The sequence below is a fragment of the Xiphophorus maculatus genome, chromosome 2 (genome assembly GCF_002775205.1).
Source record: "Xiphophorus maculatus strain JP 163 A chromosome 2, X_maculatus-5.0-male, whole genome shotgun sequence".
Classification (NCBI taxonomy): Eukaryota; Metazoa; Chordata; class Actinopteri; order Cyprinodontiformes; family Poeciliidae; genus Xiphophorus; species Xiphophorus maculatus.
The window spans coordinates 16692610-16715656 of NC_036444.1; the positions used below are offsets into that span (position 1 = coordinate 16692610).

At 40.0% G+C, this 23047-nt stretch overlaps 1 protein-coding gene across 1 annotated transcript in view; it reads left to right on the forward strand.

Moving 5' to 3' along the window:
- The first annotated feature begins 1766 nt into the window (after positions 1 to 1766).
- mob2 (MOB kinase activator 2) overlaps positions 1767 to 23047 on the forward strand; it is a 62517-nt gene continuing 41236 nt past the window's right edge. Inside the window, exon 1 of the mRNA XM_005803260.2 lies at positions 1767 to 2286. Coding sequence (XP_005803317.1) covers positions 2270 to 2286 — 17 coding nt within the window. The 5' untranslated portion in view covers positions 1767 to 2269. The remainder of the gene's footprint in view (positions 2287 to 23047) is intronic.

The window sequence follows — 23047 nt, forward strand, 5'->3', positions numbered from 1 at the left end:
GAATGGTAGAGATTCAGAGATTCTTTGAATCACCATTTTGAAACTTAGGAAAGTTTTTACTTTTTAAATTTGTGGAAAAACACACAAGAAAGGCTACATTTACTATTTGGTTATTAATGTTTAATGAAAGTATTTTGTCACACAACCACGCAACTTCTCATATACTTCATTTTGTGTTTTATATGATATCCCCATAAAGAAAATACTGTAAAATCATAATATGAAAGCAAAATTATACATGTCCAACATATTTTACAAATAAACTGTGAAGTTAGCTTGCACATGAAAACAGCCCTATCTCAGTAACTTACTGAAGCATTGCTGTCTGCCTAGGCAGACAAGAATAGTGCTAATCAGGGATTCAGCCAAGAGGTCGACTCTAGAGGGGCTGCAGAGATCCACAACTCAGGTGGAAATTTGCTTACAGAATAACAACGACTCATGAATTATGGATTTGGACTGAAAGAGTAAAACATGTTGCTTAAGCAGAGCCCTCTGCCATGAGAGACTCTTAAAAAAACCAATTTAAAAAGAAAACTTTTTTACTAGTCAAGTATTTTACCCTCTTGGAATGAAACGGACAATAAGATGGAGTGGCAGTATTGATAGATATTCTCTGATTTCCTTATCCTGACTTTAAAAAGGGAGCAGACGGCTTCTCTCACACCAGCAGCTGGTTAATTCAACATAGAGCTGTTTTCGAACTAGATGAGCAGGAGGATGTAAGAAGAGTCAAGTGCTTCCCCCCAAAAGGGAAATTAGGCAAAAAAAAAAAAGGAAAGAAAGGAGAGGGGGGAAAATCCTAATGCAAATATCAGCAGCAGTCATTATAGAGTAAAGGCAGCATCTTATAGCTTATACAACATGGACAATTCACCAGTTATTTGGCAATGAGATGTCATGGAAGTTGTGGTAAAAAGGGAAACTTTTTTCTTAACATATTAGCCATTTCCCAGTGATCCATGATGACATTTTTAGAACCATTGGATTCCTTGTAATCTCACGATTTTAAAAGATAATCTTTGAAAACTTGACCGCAAGCAGAAAAGGTCAAATTTAGACAGGAGGTGCAATACAAATACTGAATGATTTTATACACACAAAGATCTGTCAGTGGGGGGGATTTGGCCAAGTATAATTTCCAACACATTTTATTGCAGCATTTTTTCCAAAACATCTTCAAACACATTTCCAACAATGGGTCAAGAGCTGGCTTTTTGGATATTATGTGGAAAATGGAGCGTTCTTTCTGCATAAACTGGGATCATATTTGTTTATTTGTGATACATATGAAAATGTGTGAAAGATACCGATCAAGTAATCTGGTGAGATGAAAACAAAATAAAACTACCTTTATGCAAAATATACATTGTGAAAAATGTCAGTGGCAGCATCATGCTGAGGGAATGTTTTTTTTTTTTTTTTTTTTTTTTTATCAGATCAAGATATTTATTTCTTTGTTTCTGAAAGGTTACCTAATAGGTTTTTGTTCTGTTGCAGAATAGGCTGAGTTGGGAGAGCAGGCGTGCATGCCTGAAAACAATCACTGCATACATCAACATTTTACAAGCTTTGCAGACATTTAGGCACCAGAGTCGGACTAATAGTAATCTCGTTAACAGGTTAAAGTCGTTGTGATTCTGTACAATAGCTGCGTTTGTGCCTATTTCAAAAACGTGTCCTTTCTCAACTACATCTCCCATTGTATCTGTGGCAGAGCGCAGTTTACGTACATGAGACGGTGGGTCGGCTCCGTGTTTACTTCCGGGCTCAGATTTAGACTTTTATCAGAGAGCAGCAGCTCCAGTGGAGGCTCAGTCTGGCAGCCTGTGCGGTAACCATACAAGGCTTCATGACAGAGGTTACCGGGTTGACAGGCAACATCCCGACATTCGCGTCTCGCAGTCTGCGGCACAGCACACTGGACGCGGCTCATCCAGGCGGACACACACCGCTGCTCAGCTCTCCTCCACTTGCCTTCGCTGCCAGCTAACGAGACTGACCCGACCACCGCTTCATGATCCAGGGCTAGCTGCGGATCAAAACAAGGACAATCTCTCAGAGTTTCAGCGACGTTTCGTTTTTGATCAGCCAGGAGGTTCAGCAGCCCGAAGAGACACGGACCCCGGGGAGAGAGCGACTGGACTCCGGAGCCAGGCGGCCAGGCTAGCCAGGGTGGTGGCTGGATAAACTAGGGGGGTTGTCTCCAGCTCCTGGTGGATTTATTCCCTGCCAGCTAACGTTAGCTCAGCTAGCCCCAAGCAGCACCATGGATTGGTTAATGGGGTGAGTACCGACAGCTGCTAACTGCGCAGTCTTTCCGATGCAAACACTCGTTTCGGTAGCTGGCACTGCAAAACCCGTGGCTGGGCAGGTGCACTGTGGTGTGAACCGATACATTTTCACTGCAACCTGTCTGTGAGCGGGTAGCATGTCGCCCAGCTTAGCCGTGCCCAGTGAGGCTAGCTCGGTAGCAAAGCTGGTACAACCGTCTTATCCCGAAGCGGTTGTCCGAGCTCTGAACACCCTGGAGCGGGCAGCCGGCTGTTGTTGTCTCCGTGGCCTGCAAATTAAGTGGTCGGCATCGCCCAGAGCTGGCGGAAATAATACAGACAAAGTGCTGAATAAAGGAATAATTTAACCGGTAATAGGCTAGCGTTAGCACGCTGTCAGTTGTCATAGCTATGAGCTTTTTTTTAGTTAATTCCCAATGCAAGGTGCCGCTTGTTAGCAAGGATGCTAACTTACCCGAACTGCAGAATTGTGCAAAAGTCTTGAATCGCCACCTTTCTGTTATTGTTTCTTCTGGAGGTTCTGGTTCTGGCTTGGAAACTGGCTGCTCGTTTCCAGAACAGTACCCCACTATTTTAAAGGATTGTTATGATTATTATTTTTAAACTTAACCACGACCCATGAACCAGTTTGGGCTAGTGTGAGATTCTCCCTGTATGAGTATTTTAAGTAAAAATGCATTAATTGCACAGTACCCTCTGCAATATTTTAACACTTCAAGAGTGATGTAAAAAGATAAATAAAAGACTAAAGTTCAAGCAAAAGACATTTTAAACAATGTTGAGGTCATGTGTGTAGGTTAAAAATTAAGACAGTTTTGTAATTTTAAAAGTTGAATGTCAGAAACACTTTTTGTTCCTCAATTTTTAATAATGCCTGTAAAATACTGACACTAGAGATCATAATAAAAGCTTGAATAAATAAAATGCTTTCTATGTATGGTTACCAATCCTTTAACAAATTGACAAAGGATCTGCTGATTTTAGTTTTTGTTAGAATAAATACCAGGTTGACTTGCAAAATATTTTTACCATTTTGAAAACCATGACAGGAATTTTTTGATGTAATCCAGACTTTGGTCGGCAAAAAATGCATGTGCTCAGTGGTTCGGTATCATTGGAAACATGAATTACCAGACTATTTGGCATTTCATAAAAAAAAAAAATCCCATAAAACTACTTCTCTTTTGGTAAGAACAATGGCAGTTTTAATTGGCCACAACTTACAAAGTAAGCCGTGGTTATATTATTAACAAAAACATAGTATATTTCTGGTATGTTGACATTATGTTGTGATTGGAAGGTTTTACTATTGCAACCTGTGTTAGCAAATAAAAGGGTTTTATGAGTGGACAGCACAGCCAGAAGCTTCTTCACCAATCAACTGATGGGAGCAAAAACGACAGCGGAAGACTTCCTCATAATTGCGTTTCCTAGTTACTTATTATTTACAGACTTTAATACATTTGCTTTATTTGCAAACAGAGCAATACAGTTATTCCATATTATATAACTGTATGTAATATTATATAACAATAGCTGAAGTCATTTGTATTATTTTGATTTTCACCAGTTAAACTTACTAACAGAGTTCAAGTATTTATTTCTCAGAGTATTATCTCGTTTTAGTGTTTTACTCCCTGATATTGGTTGGTTAATTAGTGTGACTGGAGTCTTGGTTGGATTCTGCAGGTGACTGCTTCACAGACATGCTGCTCTTTCTCTGAAGCTTGCAGCCACCTGACTGGCAGTGCACAGCAACATTGTGTGAACGATCTCCCCTGTATAACTCTTATCATCTGGTCAGTCCAGGACTTCCTTTGGTATCTTGTTTAAAAAAAACAACCAACCAAACAAACCAAAAAATTATTTGGGGCAACGGCATGGTGGAAAGTTTTAGTGGTTTTGAAGCAGGTTTGATGTAGCTTGTAATCTGCAACTAAGCTACCTGGCAAGTTGTTTTACACATATGACAGACAGGTTTTCAATAACATTTTAAACTGAAGCTTTGGTTACCTTATTAGTTGAATATAAGGACACAATTTGTTCCAATGTGTTTAATTGAGTCAATAAAAACTCTCAATGTATCATACAGCAGTTTTCATAAACTGAAAACATTTGCATCTCTCAGGTCTTTATTGGGACTTTAATGTATTTGCTTTGTCTTTAATCAAAGTGTGATTGTTTCCCTTCAAGGTTGTTCCCTTTTTTAAGTCACTTCTTCCATTCTTCTCTTTTCCACTTCCTTTATTTTTTTAAGCTTACTTGCACCATATGCTGCCATGATCAGGTGGAAAGTCAGTCCAATAAATGATCAAAATAAAGTCCATACAACAAGTTTGGAGAGCTATTAATCAAGTTGTGTTTAAAAACATGTCCCTGGAAGGAACACATGAAATATTTAGTTTTCTTTTTTAATAAAAAACCCTGAAGTGGGACATGGATATTGTAGGAATCTGTTGTTTTCAATCAAGTTCTTGCCTTGATCTTGCAAGTGACACATAGCTGAAGTTGGTGATGCTGATTTGTAGTTTTATTTTTAGCTCAGGTTTGTCCCAGTCATGAGTTTTGAGTCGGAGCACATGATCCATGCTGGATAGGGCTGCTTCAGCTTTCCACCTGTGTATAAAGTTCAAAGCCCTGGTCACTGCACTCAGGATTAACCTCTGACATTAGTGCAAGTGACAGAGTAACCTCCTATAACATCTGAATAGACAATAGCCCAGAACCATAAAGGCCTAATACGCTGTTGTTGCATTTACATGATGTATTTGCCATGCAAACTTTAATGGTCTAGACTGAATGTCTGCTCACATAAGCACAGGAAGGGTTATATCAGTGTACAGTTCAAGGTGCATTTGAAGCTTCCTGTGTGAGCTTTAATTTCCCCACCACAGATAGATACTTAGATACCCAAGTATGAAACGTGCCGACCTCAAATATCTCAGAGTCTCTTCATGGTAAAGTGTGCAACTGCAAGGTTGTACTCTGCGCTTACAGGCTATCAGGTTAGCTGGCTGCTGCCCATTAAAAGTAGATCAGGGCTGAGGAAGGGTGGAGGCCGGTTGTTAAGGGTGTTTCTTCACATTGTGACGGTTTGGCTGAGAGATAACAGTACAGTCAGTCTAACCTGTAACGAAATACTGTTGTTGCCGGTCATGTCTGCCTGCTTGCAGGTATTTGCAACTTAAAGCTAAGTTAGATAGTGGACATTTGTGTGTAATGTGCCGAGGCATTCATCTATCATTCTGTCAAATTCTCCCAAATATTATTCTTTTGGGTGGAACATGAGGATGACGATTCATTCGCCGTGGTGTTTCTGTGCATGCCCTGGTTTAAAAACTCCTAAAAGGCTTTCCAGTTTAGTAAAAAATTGTTAACTCACTCTTTTTGTAGATGTGTTTTTTGGTCCTCATGACACTGTTTTTTTTTTTTTCTGCTTCAGTAATAAAGTTTGGGCGATGATTCGCACCAACTTGGTCAGGTCTCTCCGTTCTTAATGTAGAAATTGGGTTGTGAAGTTTTGTTCCGTTTTCCCCAAGTGGCGCGTTTGTTCATGAAACAAACATTTCTCTCACTGATGTGACAGTTTGATCTTAAGTGAGATGAGAACAGTAGAGCCCAGTGCCTGCCTTGTTTGTTAGGATTATTATCAGTTTTTGGAGCAGTGTCATCCTTTTTCTGTGATGCAACAGCCTTGAGAATGTCATTTTTGTGTACCAGTGTAAGCAGGAGGCTTATATGAAGTCTGCTTAAACCACAGATTTTGCAAGTCATTTAGGATTACAAAAATAACTTATATTTGCTGATTAGCAAAATATATATATATTAAAAAAATCCCCAATGTTTTATTACTAATTTCTAATCTTTTTAAATGTTACAGTTTGCTCAGATTTAACATCTCGTATGAAGAACGGATGGTTGCCCGTGTGTAGAATATCTGCCTTTATCTCCAGGTTCAATCTCAGCGTAACACTGTATGTGATGCATAAATGAGGCGCTGTAAGTTGGAAATGAGCAGGAGTGTGTCCGGCGTTCATTGCCAACCAAATGAAGGCCATGAATGACTTAACCAAGCGTGTAATCACTCTGAATACAGACCTGCAGTGAAGGACACTTCAACCAACAATGGAGAAAAAGTCCTCCTTCCATAAAAAAATTATGGAAGGAGGACAGAGGTGAGCAGTAGGTGGTTTGGTGAGAAATGTGCAGGTTAACACAATGATGAGGGAGACTGAAAGTGCGATGGATGAGGGGAAAAATCTATTTAAAAAAAAAAATCTCCTTCCCCCACTCCCGGATGGACAGAGAGAGAAGGAAAGAATGGAACATTGAGTTATTAATGCTTTTAATGATGGAATGGTTGATTAAAAAGAAAAATGGATTCGGCTGGCCGAGCAGCGACGGCAAGACAAAGCTCTGAAGAGAAGAATTAGAAATCTACTGATGTATTAGTAGAATATTCCTTCTTCTTCTTCTTTTCTGAGTGATCCAAATAACAGCTCATCATTCATTTTCTAAAAGCATACGATCAAGTATATATGACGGCTTGCCCAAATGTGTTGAGATGCCAGGATGCGGTCAGTTAGCTTTGTTGTTTCAGCGAGAGCATTAATTTTCCAAAGCCGAATGACCTCATCTGTTTGGTTTGAGTCGAGCAGGATGTTAAATCGCTGGGGAGATGCGGGATGCCTAAATGTGTCTTTTCCTGCTGGGTAAAGTAGGCAGACTTTGACAGATGCTTAATCCCCTCGCTTTTTAGTGATGGGCTGGTAATGCTGAATGAAGAGCAAGAGACTGCAAGCTAAGTGGTGTGCTGCTTTAGGCTGTCTGATCTGAACAATACTCAGACCTAATGTACACTTGGCTCACACCACACCACCTGTGACTCCCTGGAGTATTAGAAAACATCATTTGTTTTGCATCAGGGGAATAAAGCAGGTGAAGATCCTAATAAAAGAGGATTCTGTTTTCTGATTCCTTTTTAATGTCAAACGTCTGGAGAGGCGCCAGTGTGTCAGTGGCTGATTTCTTATTTCTGGGTTTTCAAAAGTTTTGCTCAAGATGAGGGATTGTTGCAAAATTAATGACTTGATGCAATCCGTGAGACTTTCTGAAGTTGTAACTGTAATAGAATATGTCTTTAAGATCGTTTGTCTTGTAAGCTGAAGGGAGATGAAAATTATGGAGATCAGCTATCTAATTAAACTGAATTAACAAATTCTGACCTCCTGTTGTCAATTTTGTCTCACTTGAATCTTTACAAACTCTAACAAAAAATATATAAATATAGAATAGAATAGAATAGAAGTACTTTATTCACCCCAGCAGGGAAATTACTTCGCAGTTACAGCATAGAGACAAGACACAATAATAAATAAAAATAGCATTTGAAATATTTTATCTGCTGAAAGCTTTGCTACGATATATTCAGCCTGCTGAATGTCTTGCTCTCTCTTGCTTCCTTGCAGCCTGATTAAACTGCAGTCAAGTCTTAACATTTCAAACACACAAAAAACAGTTCTTTTAAATATCTTGTATCAAATCTGTACTTCCTAGCACTTCACACAACATGCCAAGCTTCTCACAATATACCTAATACACTCTAACCTGGTAGTTTATTAGGTATATTGTGTTCACTGAGTAGGAGAAAGACTAGATTTTTGGGGGAGCTTCTGACTACCGAATGCATGTCAGAATTTTAATTTTTCTGATTGTCGTCGTCATATGTCTTCTTGATGTATCTCTACACACTTTAGAGCCAAGAGCTGCTTGTTTTATGGATCCGTTTACCTTAAAGCTCTCTAAACGAAAGTTGTGCTCTTGTCAGAACAAATGTATGTATGAATATTTATGGGTACGTGGGGCTTAAGTGTATTGCACTATCTGAATACATGTATATAGACTCTGAAAAAACGAGCAAAAAGACCATATCAGGCGGTGACAGAGACGGGGAATTCTCTCAAGACTGATATAGGCTGAACTTCCTCTGCAGCAGGGGAACATCTGACTGTCTGAATTGTCTCTCACCACTGTGACTAACATACAAAGCAGGAGTGATGTTTCAGTGTCTCGCAGCAGATATTTACCTATGCGATTGTTGTCACTGTGTTTGGGTTGGTGTAAGACAGCGTCGCGTATGCAAATATAGCACATATCAAATATTTCTTTCAAAAATTTGCTTTAACTTAAAAAGACGCCGTACTGCAATCATCAGAACTCTTGCTACTCCTGTTTCAGCTTTTCAAGCAATCTCCACGTGTGGTTCTAGACCGACCCGTGACACTCTGTGGTAACGCTTTGTGGGATGGGGCCATCAGTTTCGCTCTGAGTCGAAACGTTGCTGGATTGTCCCAGTTTCATGCATTTTCTCACTTGTTTTGAATGTTTCCCTGTCCCCAAGCAACCCCACTCCCTTATTTCCATCTTCTCCATTCACGCAGACAGGCTTGTGAAAACACACTCGCCCTCACACCCGCACACATTATTACATGCTGTCACTCTTAGACGAGGTGGCTGTTTCCGCTGCGCACACCTCAGATCCAATGCTGATAATAGGTTCTGACACATGAACAGAGATCTTTTTTAAAGCAGTCACCTGCCCCAGAATAGAAACGAAGCAACACTTAACGCGCTGCCTGGTTTGAGCTAGTTTGACTTTATGGATATTTTTAAGTGCAGCCTGTATTGGCTACACAGTTACATTTACATCCAATGTACGGAGCTGCTTTTGTCTCTCTGCTCAGTTAAGAATAATTTAGTGCCAGACACTAAAGTTGCTTTACAGCCTCACCGCCCGGGGCAGCCGGGCCAGGACTTTTAAGACAATCTTAGCGTAATCACATATTCAATAACAGTGATGTTGTGTTGTTTTACAGATTTAGAGCGTGGCATTTGTGTTAGCAGCTCAGTGTTATGTGACACACTGGCTTTTTCCAGTGCCAAACACTGAGCTAAATGCCACCATGGTTGGCATCACTTGTTTGGCAAAGTGTCACCCTGTGAGTGACGGTGTTATTGTTGCACTGTTTTAAGTTCCCTGTCATTCAGTCTATAGAAGACTTGTCTGTCCATAAACCCATATATTGTACAGTGTATTTTGTCTTATAATGTTCTAATTTACTGAAATGATTAATTTAGGGGATGTCCTAAAAATGTACTTCCCTCAGATTCTAATTTCTGTTATCTAATATGTGGAATTTGCATTTCCTTTTGTAGCTTGATGCAGTAAACTAATACACTATATGTCATCACTAGTACATCTATATTAGGTGTTTCACTTAACTTACTCACCAGTGATGTTCTGAGAGCTACAGTGTCCGTTCTTTTCTGACAGCAACACATTTTGCCCCAGCTTGGCTAACAGCAGGACAGCCTGAACATGTTGCTCCAACACCGACTCAATCAGGTGGAGAAAGCTACCCGACTATAATGTTCCTACAGCTTGTCACATAAAAGCTGCATCGCTTCATTATGCTTCTGAAGATTTATCAAACCGTCTTGCTCCTGCTGATGACGTTTGAATCTGGAGAACGACAGTATTGCCTGGTTTTGATATAACTTATTGCTGCTTGCGACTTTTTTCAATGTGGTTCTAGTCAATCATGTGCATTTCTTCGCTATGTGTAAGAAAATAGCCTGCCTTTGTAAAAAATCAGACAATGACTGGCTGATACAGCTGAATCAAACAAGTCACCCATAACCGCCGCTGGGAGTTTGAGTTAGGAACTTGACCTTTAGGACCTCCCTAGACTAATCAGCAGTGACATTTTGTTGACCATTTTGTTTTTGCTGGCAGCCTGTGCCATTAAATGCTTCAGTGTTAATTCAGCTGAATTTAGGTTCCGTTTGAAAAGTGTTGTAATGCGTCAATCGATCAGCTACTGCTTGAAATCGGAACTGCTTTCACTTGAACCAGTTAGTGAGAAATGTTGATTCAAACACAATTTATAAAAGGAATTACTTCATACCTCATCAGTGAGCAGATTGGTAGTCCAAGAAAATTGGAACTTGGTATTGGCCAGTCAAAACCTCATTGGTAATCTAACAAGGTAATAATATTTTTTTTCTCATTTGGCTGCAAAGGCAAAGAAATGTGTTTTCCTTGCCATAAATAAATATCCAGTTTATTTGTAAGTATTTTATATTATTGTGTTTGAGTTTCTCACCAGATATCTGGTCCACTCTGTGCAGCCTGGTCCTGTTCGGGGGTTCAGCATCAGTCCTCAGGCTATTCTACCATGAACTTTGTCCGTGCTGCTCTGGTTTGTTTACTCCCCTGAAACGACATTTTATTCAGGGCCAACCAACATACTCTCTCCTAGACTCCCTGACTCAGTTTGTGTCTTCCTCTGTCTTTCTCTCCATTTAATTCTCGCCCTCTTCCTCCCCTTCCGTCTCTCTGGAGACGCTGATGTGCAGAGACGTTTGCGTGCGTTGCTGCTGCTCGAGCTGGACGGTTCAGCTGTGCCGGCCCAGGGCAACATCAGTCCTCTATGATAAATGTTTAACATGGAGCATCACACATACAAGAAGGAGATTTGTGTAAAAAATGTGGTACAAGCTTTTTATTATTATTTTTTTCTGTTTCCCCTCATTGTATTTTTTAGGAGCAAGATGTTGTTCAAGCTCCTTCTCTGGCATCGTTGTCCTTGTTTGACTTTTTGTTGTTTTTAAATGCTTAGCAAAGCAGCACCGCTAGTTTCATCCTCTTTCTTAGGGGCCCATCAGAGTGAAGCAAGCTTCACTAGAAAAGCTCGGCTGTCATAGTTCAAAGGTGGCCAGGACTTCAGGTTTCACAGGAATGCGACACCCAGTGGGTAGTTGAACTGACATCATCCACAACTTGGATCACATAGAGTGACTGCAATCAGTACACTCTCTGTGTACTGATAGTTTTATTTAATTTTTGTTGTTCAAATCAAATGTTTAGATACACTATAAAAAAAAACAACGTATCTGATATTAAATGAAACTGGATTTTTCATGGTTTTATAGGATAACCAACTGTTTTTTCATTATAATTTCCAGATTAATGAGATTTTCAAAGCCAGAAATCTAAACGGGTCTCTTTTGCCGTTTTTACTTGTATACTGAGGTCAAACACTTTGAGTAGTTTGCTGTAATTTTGGACCGGTCCTCCTGAAAGAACTGGTATAACTGTGTCACTTTTTCAGCTTTAATCACACGTTTTACACGGGAATGAGATTTGACCTTTCCCACTCGGTATAGGTCTGCACAATATTAGAAAAACATGCAATTATGCAATTAAACGACATGAATGAACTACAATAAGTCCATGGTGTTACTGTCTCTCAACCTTGGTTTTATTGCAGTCACAGACACCAAACAGTGATAAGGATTGCTGTAATAAAATTATCTTTATAGCAATCCAAGCAATTGTTATCAGTATTTTTTTCATGACCAACAAGTAAACAGTTTGATTTTAGTGTACATGTAATATTCTGAGTTTGAGCAATAACAAAAACAATCTCTAAACCCCCTCTTTCAAATGGTTATATTTAGCTAAATAATTTTGGTGATTTTGATGTAAAGCTTTGACATCATGCTAGTGAAAAAAGAACTGGTTATCTGTAGGTGCACTACAGATACACTGTAAGATGCTTTTTCATCTTACAAAGATGAGCAAGCACCCCGTTGTCCTGTCTTGAACCAGCTGACGTCAAAATAAAGTCTGAATGACTGAGATCTGGAGTCACTAAGAGGCATCATTGAAGCCGAAAGAAACAATCTTGCATCATAGTGTGTGTTCTTTAGACATCAGCATGCACCATTGAGAAATAAAGGGTCTTTTCAATGCTTTTTGAGCAGGCAAATCGCCTGGATACAAGAACTCTCTCACACACACTAACACACGCGCACAGACACACACATTGGTTCCCCTCAGTGAATACTGCTGTGTGCTCCTGCTTTCCTTGAACGGTGCCACACCTTCCTTCCTCTGAGGCAGGAACAAGGAAAAGCTCAGGAGCAAATCTGATACCAGAATGACTCGGCAGTTTGCCTTTCACTGAATATGCATAAGTGGATAAGTGAGGAATCCAAATGGATGCATTAAGCGCTTTTATGAGCAACTGATACGGAGATAGTTGCTAGGTGTGCTGCTTTTATTCCCTTTTCTTTGACAGTTTGGTTGAGTGGAGAGGAAACATGAAATAACTTCCCAGCAGTGCAAGCTATGAGAGTATGATGCAACTGAGAACACCATGGAATGAAGGATGAAATAAAGCTCTGTGCATGGATCTGCTTGTGCTTGTTGGGCTGCCCTAGCTACGGTTTATGAGTCTTGACCTGTTCAGAAGCTTGAACAAGCTAGCGTATGTTTTCCAATGACATCAGATCGCTAACGTTTTGCCAGCAGCCTTTGTGGCAACATGTGAGGCACAGATTGGACGTCTTCTGAATCTAGACGACTAACATGTAGATGAATTATTTGAAACTGTTTTCTTTAGTTCTGAGACCCTTCAGATCCTTTGTTGCTTGGCGTTAATCTGGCTAGCACCTGGTGATCTTGCGATTGTGCTCGTCTGTGTGCGCTTCCACTGCACTTGGCGGGAGAACAGCAACATGCTGCGGCTGTGTTTACTCGATCGTAACGCTCCGGGCAGCCTTGCCCAGCACACACAACCGGCGCTGCCAACAAATGGGGGAAACAAAAGAAAAAGTCCACAGAGGGACGGCCACAACTAATCAACTTCTCTTTTCGCCCTAACTCCTTAAATTAGTTTAGTTGGATCGTTTTCCCTCTTAAACATGCAGTTTGAGGCCAGTCTTAAAGAAGCATGATCAGATGCTACAGGTGATCACATCCACCCCGGTTTCATCCAAGTGTTATACTGGGTCGCCGCTGCTGGCTAGAACTGTCCCAGGAACAAGCCAAGCCCGATTTAACTGTACAGCAGGATTTAACTATGCTGTTTCTGTCCACAAACACAGTGTCTCCTGCAGATAATGGTTTTATGGCACTTTACAACCAATTTATAATCTTTCCAATAACAAGGTTGTATATGACCGGTATTGGTTTTTTGTTAATGTCTACATAAGGCTACATTGGCATTGATCTGAGTTTTCTAACATAAAACCGCTGAGTAATTAATATTGAGTAGTGTTTGCAAAATTTTGGGTGACTGTGTTGCTCCCTTTTCATTTGATGTAAAATGGTGATATTGTGCCAGTCCAGGCCTGCTTTACTGCTTCAGTACCTGAACAACCTGTTACATTTGTTGGAACATTGACTTCTGCACTATAGAAGAAAATCCTGAGGGAGGAGGTGGATCCACCAGTTCAGGATATTAAGCTCAAAACACTCAGGCTATTTGGCAGGACATTGATGCACAGCAGCAAGCCTACGTCTATCCAAACTGAAAAACATCCTAAAAGAAGGCTTTGAAGTGTCCTAGTTAAAGAGTGGACTGAAATCCAGTTGTGATGCTGTGGTTAAAATTCTTTCACATTGATGTAAAAGGTTGATTTCTATCCATCACAAATGCTGGTGTAACAACTACGAGGTTTAAAGTTACTTTTCACACAGATCGGTGTGGAGAGCTTTTTTTATTGTAGTAAATTAAATGGTTATCTGGGAACTGCATTTCATATTTATTAGGTTTCCTTGAGGCTCAAATGTGAAAGACAAAACAGTCATTAAGGGTGAAACTACTTTTCACTGTGCTGTTTCTATGCTTTTGTTTGAATATACTTCTCACTGCAATAGGAGGGGAATCTTTCTATTTTAAACAGTCTGTATCAACTTGTATTAGCAAAGAAATATGGATATTATTACAACAGTAGGTTTTGTGTGCATTCCTAGAGAACATGGAGAACATCAACCCTTACGTCAAACAGCTCCAAGCATTTCTAAATCAAATATGTCCCCTTGCAGACAGAGGTTGAAATCTTGAAAGGGTAAAACGTAACAACCGTGCCACAGTACACTGAGCTTCCTGTTATTTACTGAGGTCTAACCCTGTTTAAAATTAGCACTGAAAGAACAAGCGTCTGTAGAATCTTTGTATTTCTTCTGAATGCATTTTAAACCCTCATCCAATTTTGAGAATGACAAAACTAAGTCTTATTCACTCAGTAGCAGCTTCCACACTGAAGAGGGTGGTTGTTGTTGCTATGCTTTAATATGTAATTCTTATTTTGTTTGTTTCTGAGTAGTTTATGGGTCAGAGCCTGCAGACCTGAGATTGAGGTCACCTGACAAGTTTGCAGTAAACTTCAAACTTGTTAACTTTGCAGATTTCTATATCTATAAAATGCATCAAAGCATGTTGAGCTGTTGAGCCAGCAAACCAAAGGAACTGACATCATGCTGTAACTTTATTGACCTGATCTAAAAATGAAACGTTGTGAAATGTAGAAAAAAAAACAAAAAACAGAAAGAGGGAGTATTGTAAAGCAACACTGAAGAGGTTCAGAGGAGGAGAGGGCAGCTAATAAAGGAGGAGTGTCAGCTAATAAAAACTCTTTAAATCCAAATTTCGGATTTAAATTTAAATCCAAATGACATTTGAGTAGAGGCAATAGGTGAGATATTGAGATAAATGGGAGGAACCGACGTAGGTCAGCCAGCTAGATCAGAAGCAGCGGGTGAACATATCAGAAAGTTAACCTGAAGAGACGTCTAATATAGGAATTAAGGAGCAAAAATATACGTTTATCATAATAATTCACTTGTTTCTAAAAGATATTAAAGTCCTCCTACAGTCAGCATATCTTAAGTTATTTTGCAGAAAGAAGTGCAGTTCAAGTTGTAGATTTTTTTTTTGCTTGTTTCCTCCACTGATGTGCGAGCTGAGTAGCGTCTGAATCTGTGCAGAGCCGGTGGGCTACTCGCGTTTGTGCAAGCCAGCTCCGTTTGTCCTTGGTGGCTGAGGCTAGGCTGCTAGCCTGGTCTGAACTATAATTGGATTAGAGATTTCTATGTTGCATGAGGAAAGGCAAGCCCAATCCTCACATACTCTTTAAAAGCACACATGCCTCAGGGAGCCAAGTTCATCTCAGTACTTCCTCCTCTACTCCTCCATTCCCTAACAATAATCTCTCACTTTCTCTCTTCATCTTCCTGTTTTTGGCCTATTTTTATACAACAGTGCACCCCCTTCCACCTAGCAGATTTTACAAGTGTGACTTTAGGCAGATGAGCTTGTTTTTAATTACATGAGTGAGTCAATGTTGTTGAACATGATAGGTATATGCAGCTCATTCATGAGCTGTGGACACCCAGCCTTAATGGGATTACAGTGGAGCTCCTCACTGAGAGTACCGGAGAGAAAAAAGGAAGAATAAAACTTTGGTATGAGCATCATGTGAAGCAGCCCTACTTGGAGAAAGAAGTTAAAGCTGCTCTTGAGCCTTTTTAAGAGTTCATTTCCCGTTCGGCTGCTTTAGCAGGAAGTTGAAGGTAATGTGATGGGTGGTGTTCATCCTGTACAGCTCCTACTTGCTTTTTTATATTCAGCTAAATGTTCTTTGTAGAAAAAGTCTATTTTGCTAATAAGTTATAGATTTACTTATGTATTAGCTGTGGTATAAATGCATAACAACTGTTTGATTTCCTTTAACAAAATCAAACAGTGGGGTGTACCTTGATAAATGTTTGATTTATTTTTTTTTTGTCCCACCGTCCCTGTGGTGTAAATTTCTGTTAATTGTACGAATGGCAGAATGATGCACCGCTGCCCCTCCCCAACCTGTTGCTGCACACCACTGGTTATCTGGCCAAAGAATGTTACTACACCTTTCCTTCTTGCTGTTTTTTTTTTTTTTTTGTGGAAAACATTTCTGTCATGGTTATAGCATTTTTGGAATCCGATACAAGATAAAATGCTGGCCTGTCCGGACTATTCTCCAGATGCTACTAAATTCTGCGTATTTATCCTTTGTATCTGAATAACAATGTTACCGAGTGCATTCTTTTTAGACATAATAATCAAGATATTTGTTTTTAATGTAAAATATGATCATTTTTCAGAGATTTTTGTGTACAGAACATGAAACTATGAGAATCTCAGTTCGTTCCTGCAAATTCATTAGCGGTAAGCCTGCCAGGAAAAGTTTAGCAACCTATAAACCGAAAAAGAAAATTTCCCCTTTTTTGATTGGTTCTGCCTCTTATTATCATGTCAGTGTTGATTGCAACATTCCTGTGGTCGTTGGGAAAAACCAAACAGCAAAGAGGCCATCTGAGAGATGGTGACAGGCCAGAACCAGCAGCCATATGTCTTGTATGTGTTTGTTGACGACTACTACTGCATGGCTCTGATCTGCCCATATGGCCTGTAGGTCTCCTCGGCAGCATGTGGGCAGAGATAGAGAGCGAGGGTGGGCGTTGCTCCGATGTGGGCTGATCTCAAAACGAATTCACACAGCGCTGTTGATGCGAAACATTCAGATCCACAAACCGCCCATGTAATTAGCCAAACCTGCTCCACCTATCGGCAGAGAAAATGATTACAGTGGCACTTCCAGATTCATTTGGCATTGATTAATTTCAGTCTTGGCAGGTATCACTTAGTTTTGGACGGGATTCAACGTGTGTGGAAATGACTGCGTGAGATTGCGCGATAGTTGGAAGCGTCCTATACATGTAGAAAAGGATGCGGAGGAGGAGAAGGGAGGAGTTTGACTTGGAATGAAGACAAAGCAGAGAGAAGACAGAAGGAGTTGGTGTGCAGGGTCGTCTGGTTTCCGCTGTCGGGTCAAGGTCACAGTATGGGAGCTTCTGAGCGGGCCTCCCAGGAGCGAGGTCGAGGAGTTCGGGGCTGGACACAAAAAACATGACATGACAAGATTCACAGAGGAGTGTTTGACCCCTGTAAGGCCTCTGATGTCGCCCTGAGGAAATGTGTGTTTCAACACAGATAAGTCTGATCAAGTAACAACTCACAGCACACCACCGATGGAACTACAGCGTCTTGCACAATTTTTCGAACCCTTGAACTTTTTTCTATGTAGTTTTCCGATTTTGTCGCGTTTCAACCACAGACTAGATTTTATGCAATAGATCCACACAAATCTGTGCATAACTGATGAGCTAAATTGTGTCCAGTCCCTTTGAGCATCTGGTTTATTGAACCACTTTTCCTGGAAAGTAAGCTTTGCAAACGCCAGGGATATTTTTCTGTCTATAGTTCTTCTTCTTACGCTTCCATAAAGGCCAGTTTTGTGGAGTGGATGACTGATAGCTGTGATGTCAACAGATTATTTGATTCACCAAAGGAAGTGACAAAAAACCTCTGAAGACTTGAGCGTAACTTACTTCTTCTCAAAATGTTAACAAAAATGCAGTGGCATCAGATTTAACAGTTGTAGGGTTTATTTTATGTCTTTGGCAAACACTTCAAGGCATTTCCCGCCCACTAGCACTAGACTCCAGCATTTGTATTTATCCAGAATACCTTGTGCTTTAGTCTGCTTCTTGCTTTTGGAATGGTTTCTGGTCCACTTGACATTCACACGTGCCTTCAAAACGCACCAGAGTTCACTTCAATCAAACTGAGATGTTGGTTTCTAGGTGGACCAGAGTTTGATTCCATATTCACACCTCCCCAAAAGAACCAAACTTTCTAGACCAAGTTTGGTTCCCTAAACAAACTGGAGTTTGATTAAAGTGGAAAGGGCTGGTATGAATGCATCCTAAGATATATCTAAGAACAGCTACATTTATTATCCTCTTCTGCTAACCAGTAGGACTGAATTTTATCTTGGTATTGGATTAATTGGGGATGACTACAAATACATTTCATACTTTTCAGGTGTAAATTTGTTTTAAAATATAGTTTAATAAAGGGAAAACATGCCTTATTTTCTTTCTCTTCAACACTTGAATTCTTTTGTTGACGTGTCACAAAACAAAGCCAACAAAATATGTTAAAGTTTGTGTTTGTAAAGTGCTGTTGTGAATATGTTCAAGGGTATGAATAATTTGTGAGGCACTGTGCTGTATTATAATCAAACTGCTTGCATGGACAGCTCTACCAGACATGGTGTCAAAATCCCTTTCTTCCCTTGCCCTTTGTTTCAGAGTTGGAAACCCGTTTAATGTGACCTTTCTTAGGAGCCTTAATCACCAGCGGCCTCTGAGCTGGGTGGCACGTGATAACTGCTAACACTGATCCAACACTCTGAGCAAACGAAGAAAGATTTACAAGCTTGCCAGCCTAACAGCGACTGGCTGTGAACACAGGGTATTATGAGGAGTTTGGGCGTATTGAGGGAGGTGGGGTGGGAGGATGTTGATTGGCAGCACACTTTTTCAGCCTTTAATCCAGGAAATCTCAAGATTTACCAGATTTCTTCAGAAGTAATGAAGTATTGTATGGTTTATGACAGTGGTACATCATTTGTAACCCTAGTTATTAAAGCTGTTTTACCTGGTTAAAATAATTGCATATAAACCTTCACATATTGTAACTGAAGTTTTACCAGAAACTTACTATTCCTGTTGTAGCCCCTTTTGTTTTTTTTAGTTGAACATTTTTTCAACAGTTTCGGCACTTATCCTGCCTCATGTTTTACTTTCTTTTAAATGAAACCTGATATGGGTTGAGATGGCAAATTCAAAACAAGTATTGGTGAATTAGCCTTAGTGTCTGCTCCGCCATCCTTTTACCAGCTCCCGTTTTCATTTTCCTCATGCTGTGAGACCCTCCCAACTTGGTCCCAGCAGTTCGTTCTCCATGTGTTGCAGCAGCCGTGCGCTGCAACCCGGAGCAGACCGAGTCGTATATCAGGGGGAGTGTGCTGAGCAGAACAGACCTCCATAGATTAGAGGTGATGGAGGAGTGCGTTGCTGATTTATTACCGGCTGTTAGCTGGTTAAATGAGGCTAAATGATCCAAATAGCTCAGGGAGGCGAGATGGAAGCGATTAGCCTACATAAAGAGCGATGGAGGGAGAAGATCTTTTGAAGCCAGACAGTGACTCCTGACCTCCTGTCATTTAGCCTTTTCTTTATGTTCTTCCTCTTGGACCTTTTCTGCTACTCTTCATCTTCGGCACTGGAGTTATCTCCTGTAATCTCTGTAAAGCAAAGCCGTCTGTTTGTGTGGCTGTGGTCGAGAATTACCAGATGGTACTTTTTGTTTCGGTTGAATGTTGTGCTCAAGGTTTTCACTGTTTAATTTATTAGAATGAAATAAATTAAGCTGGAAAAGCATTTTTTCAAATATACAGAAAAAAAAATCATTGCTTAGTAGCATTTTGTACACCTGATTCTCTTTAAAAACTGAAAAATTAGTGATGTCAAGATGAAAGTAATATGTCCAAAGCTTTTTATTTAATGCGAATATAACATTTTTATTTAATATCCTTATTAGTAGTAAGGACACATTCATTGTAAGCATAACAGAGTCTCTGAAAGTGACCTTTCATTCAGACATTTTGTGTTTTAACTAACATTGCCAATAGCAGTTACTAACTAACTATATCCACTGTATTCTGACTTGCAACTATAATCTAATCATTAACTCTTAATCATAGCAAGCAAGTAAAGTGACTCATTAAAATCATCACATTTTATTGTAATTCTGCTGGTGATATTTTGGAAAATATAGTTGGCGTTTTATTTTCAAAGCCTGAATTAGGATAAACATAGCTCCCCACTCATCACATTCCCTCAGATGCATTCAGCACTGAGTCACTGAGAACTTCCTCCCTGCACCTCAGAAGCTTGAAATGCACAGGTAGAACCAGGAAGGCCACGTGTGTCATATCCGCTCTGTAAGCGTTTTCATTTGTCAGCTTTTGTGTCGTGTGTCCGTTTGCACACTTGTTTTATGTGTGTGTGTGTGTGTGTGTGTGTGTGAAAGAGAGAGAAGAAACGCGTTCCCCACATCCGTTTCCTCTCTGAGAGGAACAGGAGGTCAGGAGTTTGGTCCACTCTTCTTAGTTACAGAAGTACAGTGTGCACACAGGGTACCGCTTTCAAACCAGTTAGAGGGATGAGTACATATTCGTGGCACAATTCATTTTACATTTTTGGTTATAAAAAAAATGTTATGTAGAAAATGTTTTGTTTTCCTTTCACTTCATAATTATCTTTTGTTCATTTTTTGCTTAAACTCCCACTTACATGCATTAAAGTTTATGACATGCATTAAAGTTTATGGATGCTGTGTGACAAAGTTACCATGGACTGTTTTGCAAGGCACTGCCTCTCTGGGCAGCGTGACATTTGAGAAATATCATCTTCTAACAGGAAGCTGATATTTATCTTACTTAAAGTATTACTCTGCATTTTCCCGCGTCTGTCCTGCTTTGTTTATGTCTCCTCTAGCCTATTCCTGAATGTGGTTTTGTCTACCAGAGCGTCTCAATCTACACCTGTATCCATGTTGGTGTTTGAATGAAACCTCATGTCTGACCGACTGTGCGTGATAATGCTCCTTGTCCTCCAAACAGTCCCTGATGCACTTTACTGTTTTCTCGTCTCATTGTTCTGGCCTGGGAGTCTGCAGCAGGAGCTCACAGGAAGCAGTTACTTGTTGTGCTGAAAGGAAAACAAACAGCGTGATGTACAAATGGAGGAAGTGCTGCTTTCCGCATGCAGACTTCAGCTTGGCGCCTGTCATTCTGAAGTCTAAAGGCAGCAACGTGAGCGTGTCCTGAGCCGCACGTGTCCTCTTTCAGTCTCGCTTGGTGAACTATCCGCCGCTGTCTGTGATGATCCTCCTCTAGCTGTGGAGCTTCACTTCTGAATCCAAACAGAAAAGAAGAAGGCATTGATTATTTTTGAGGAATCTGAAAGTCCTAGTCAATAAATAGCATGAATTCTTCTTTGAGTTGCATAGATTTTAAGATTAACATGCTATATTAAGTACCTACTCCATTTAACAGCTAGAGCATGTGGAGTTGTGGATAAATTTGGTAAAATACCAGGAATCTTCCCAGAACTCTGGATTGCACTAAATATCCAACTACAAAGTGGGGATGCAATTTATTTGCTGCGACTGCACAGCAGCAGCACGGTAGTTGGAGTTCGACCAATGCAGGTTTTCCTATTATTTTATTTTGCCTTAAATTTGAAATTGGACTCTCCCGCTCTGTTGACACAATGATGAACAGAATGAAATGATGAGCCTGTTGTACAAATACATCAACACTTAAGTAGGACAGTTTTCAGGGTGTCTGCACATCCTTAAAATGTCTTAAATTCCAGTTTTTAAAATTAATGCCTTAAAATGTCTTAAGTTGGGTTCAAATACATTAATCACAGGTCTTAAATTTTGTCGTGGCAGGTATATTTAGGCTTGTAAATTCTATTTACTTTACTGTTATGCAAAACTTTGAGTCGTACGCAGACATCTTCAGCGCGTTCTGTGATCCAAAGCGGTTGAAACTACTGGTAACTGGCTACCAAAGCTAGCTAACGCTTTTACAACCATCATAAGTAAGTGCAAATTTATCACCAGTTGGTTGGATAGTGTTTGTCTTAGCCACTCACCCACTTTTGCCAACCCAATGCCATTTACTTAATTGCGATTTTCTTTTGTACATTTCTGTTGTGATACAAGTCTTAAATGTCAATCATAATGGTCTTTAAAAGTCTTAAATTTGAGTTGGCGAAACTTGCAAAAACCCTAATTTTCATGAATGAATGAGCTTTACAAGTTTTAGTATAAGATTTCATTGCATGATTGATTTTTTTTTTTTTTTTCCTTTTTAGAAACCCCCAACTATAATCTACACTAACAGTTTCTGGGCTTTCCCACTGTCTTAATTCTACCTGGAAAGGTCAGGTTGTGGAAATTTCCATCCTCTGTCACAGGCTCCAAGTGTGACTCAATCAGGCAGGCTTTGGGTGTGTGTTTGGAGGCGTCGGCATACAAAAACAATTCTTGCGTGAATAATTGAGTAAAATTAGACCAAGCAGATTCTTGAGGAAAACTTCTTGGACGGAGATGTTATCCATCTCAAAACCCACAACTGAATATCTTACACAGGGTACATGCTGATTGTTTCCACTTAGAAATAAATATCATCAAACAGTGGAAGAGCACACTGCTGCTTTTAGAAATTATTCATATGTACACACGTGACATGAGATTACAGTACTGATAGCCATCTAGAAGCAGAGTGTTTTGAGTTGTAGCAATTATTAGGGCTTATCTGCATTGAGATGGCAGCGAGGAGCTATGAGTGTGAACCCAGAGCTAAATATTTGCTGGCTATGGAACAACTGAAGGCAGAAACTAGAATGTTCCATTTTTACAGCAAACACTTACTGTGATAACTTCACACTCTCAAGTGTCAAAATATCAGCACATTTATTTCTTCTTTTTTCATATTTAGGTCTGTGAGATTTAAAACTTGCATGTGACATCAGATTCTAATTGAAATGAAGGGTAATTCCTGAAACATGGGAAAAGGCATGTTTCACTTGGTCAACATGTAGAAACATGTGAAGTGCATCTAGATCCTCCTTGACGCGCCAGGCTTAATTTTAAACATTCTTGTGTCCTTTATGTCTATTTGGCTCCTATATGACAAGCAGCCACATTTCATGACCAACAAAAACCCATAGAATTATACAGAAATGGTATGAATGTGTCTTATTACCACTAGAGGGCAGCACATCTCCAGACTCTCCATGATAAGTGAAGTTTGCTTTTCTTGGGGGGGAAAAACTGATCAGCTTTTACCAGAGGCAACTCCACTGTTCTAGTTGGACTTGTTGTGCACTCTGCTTACTGTTTAGGAGAGTCCCAACACGATGGAAAGTGATTTATAAG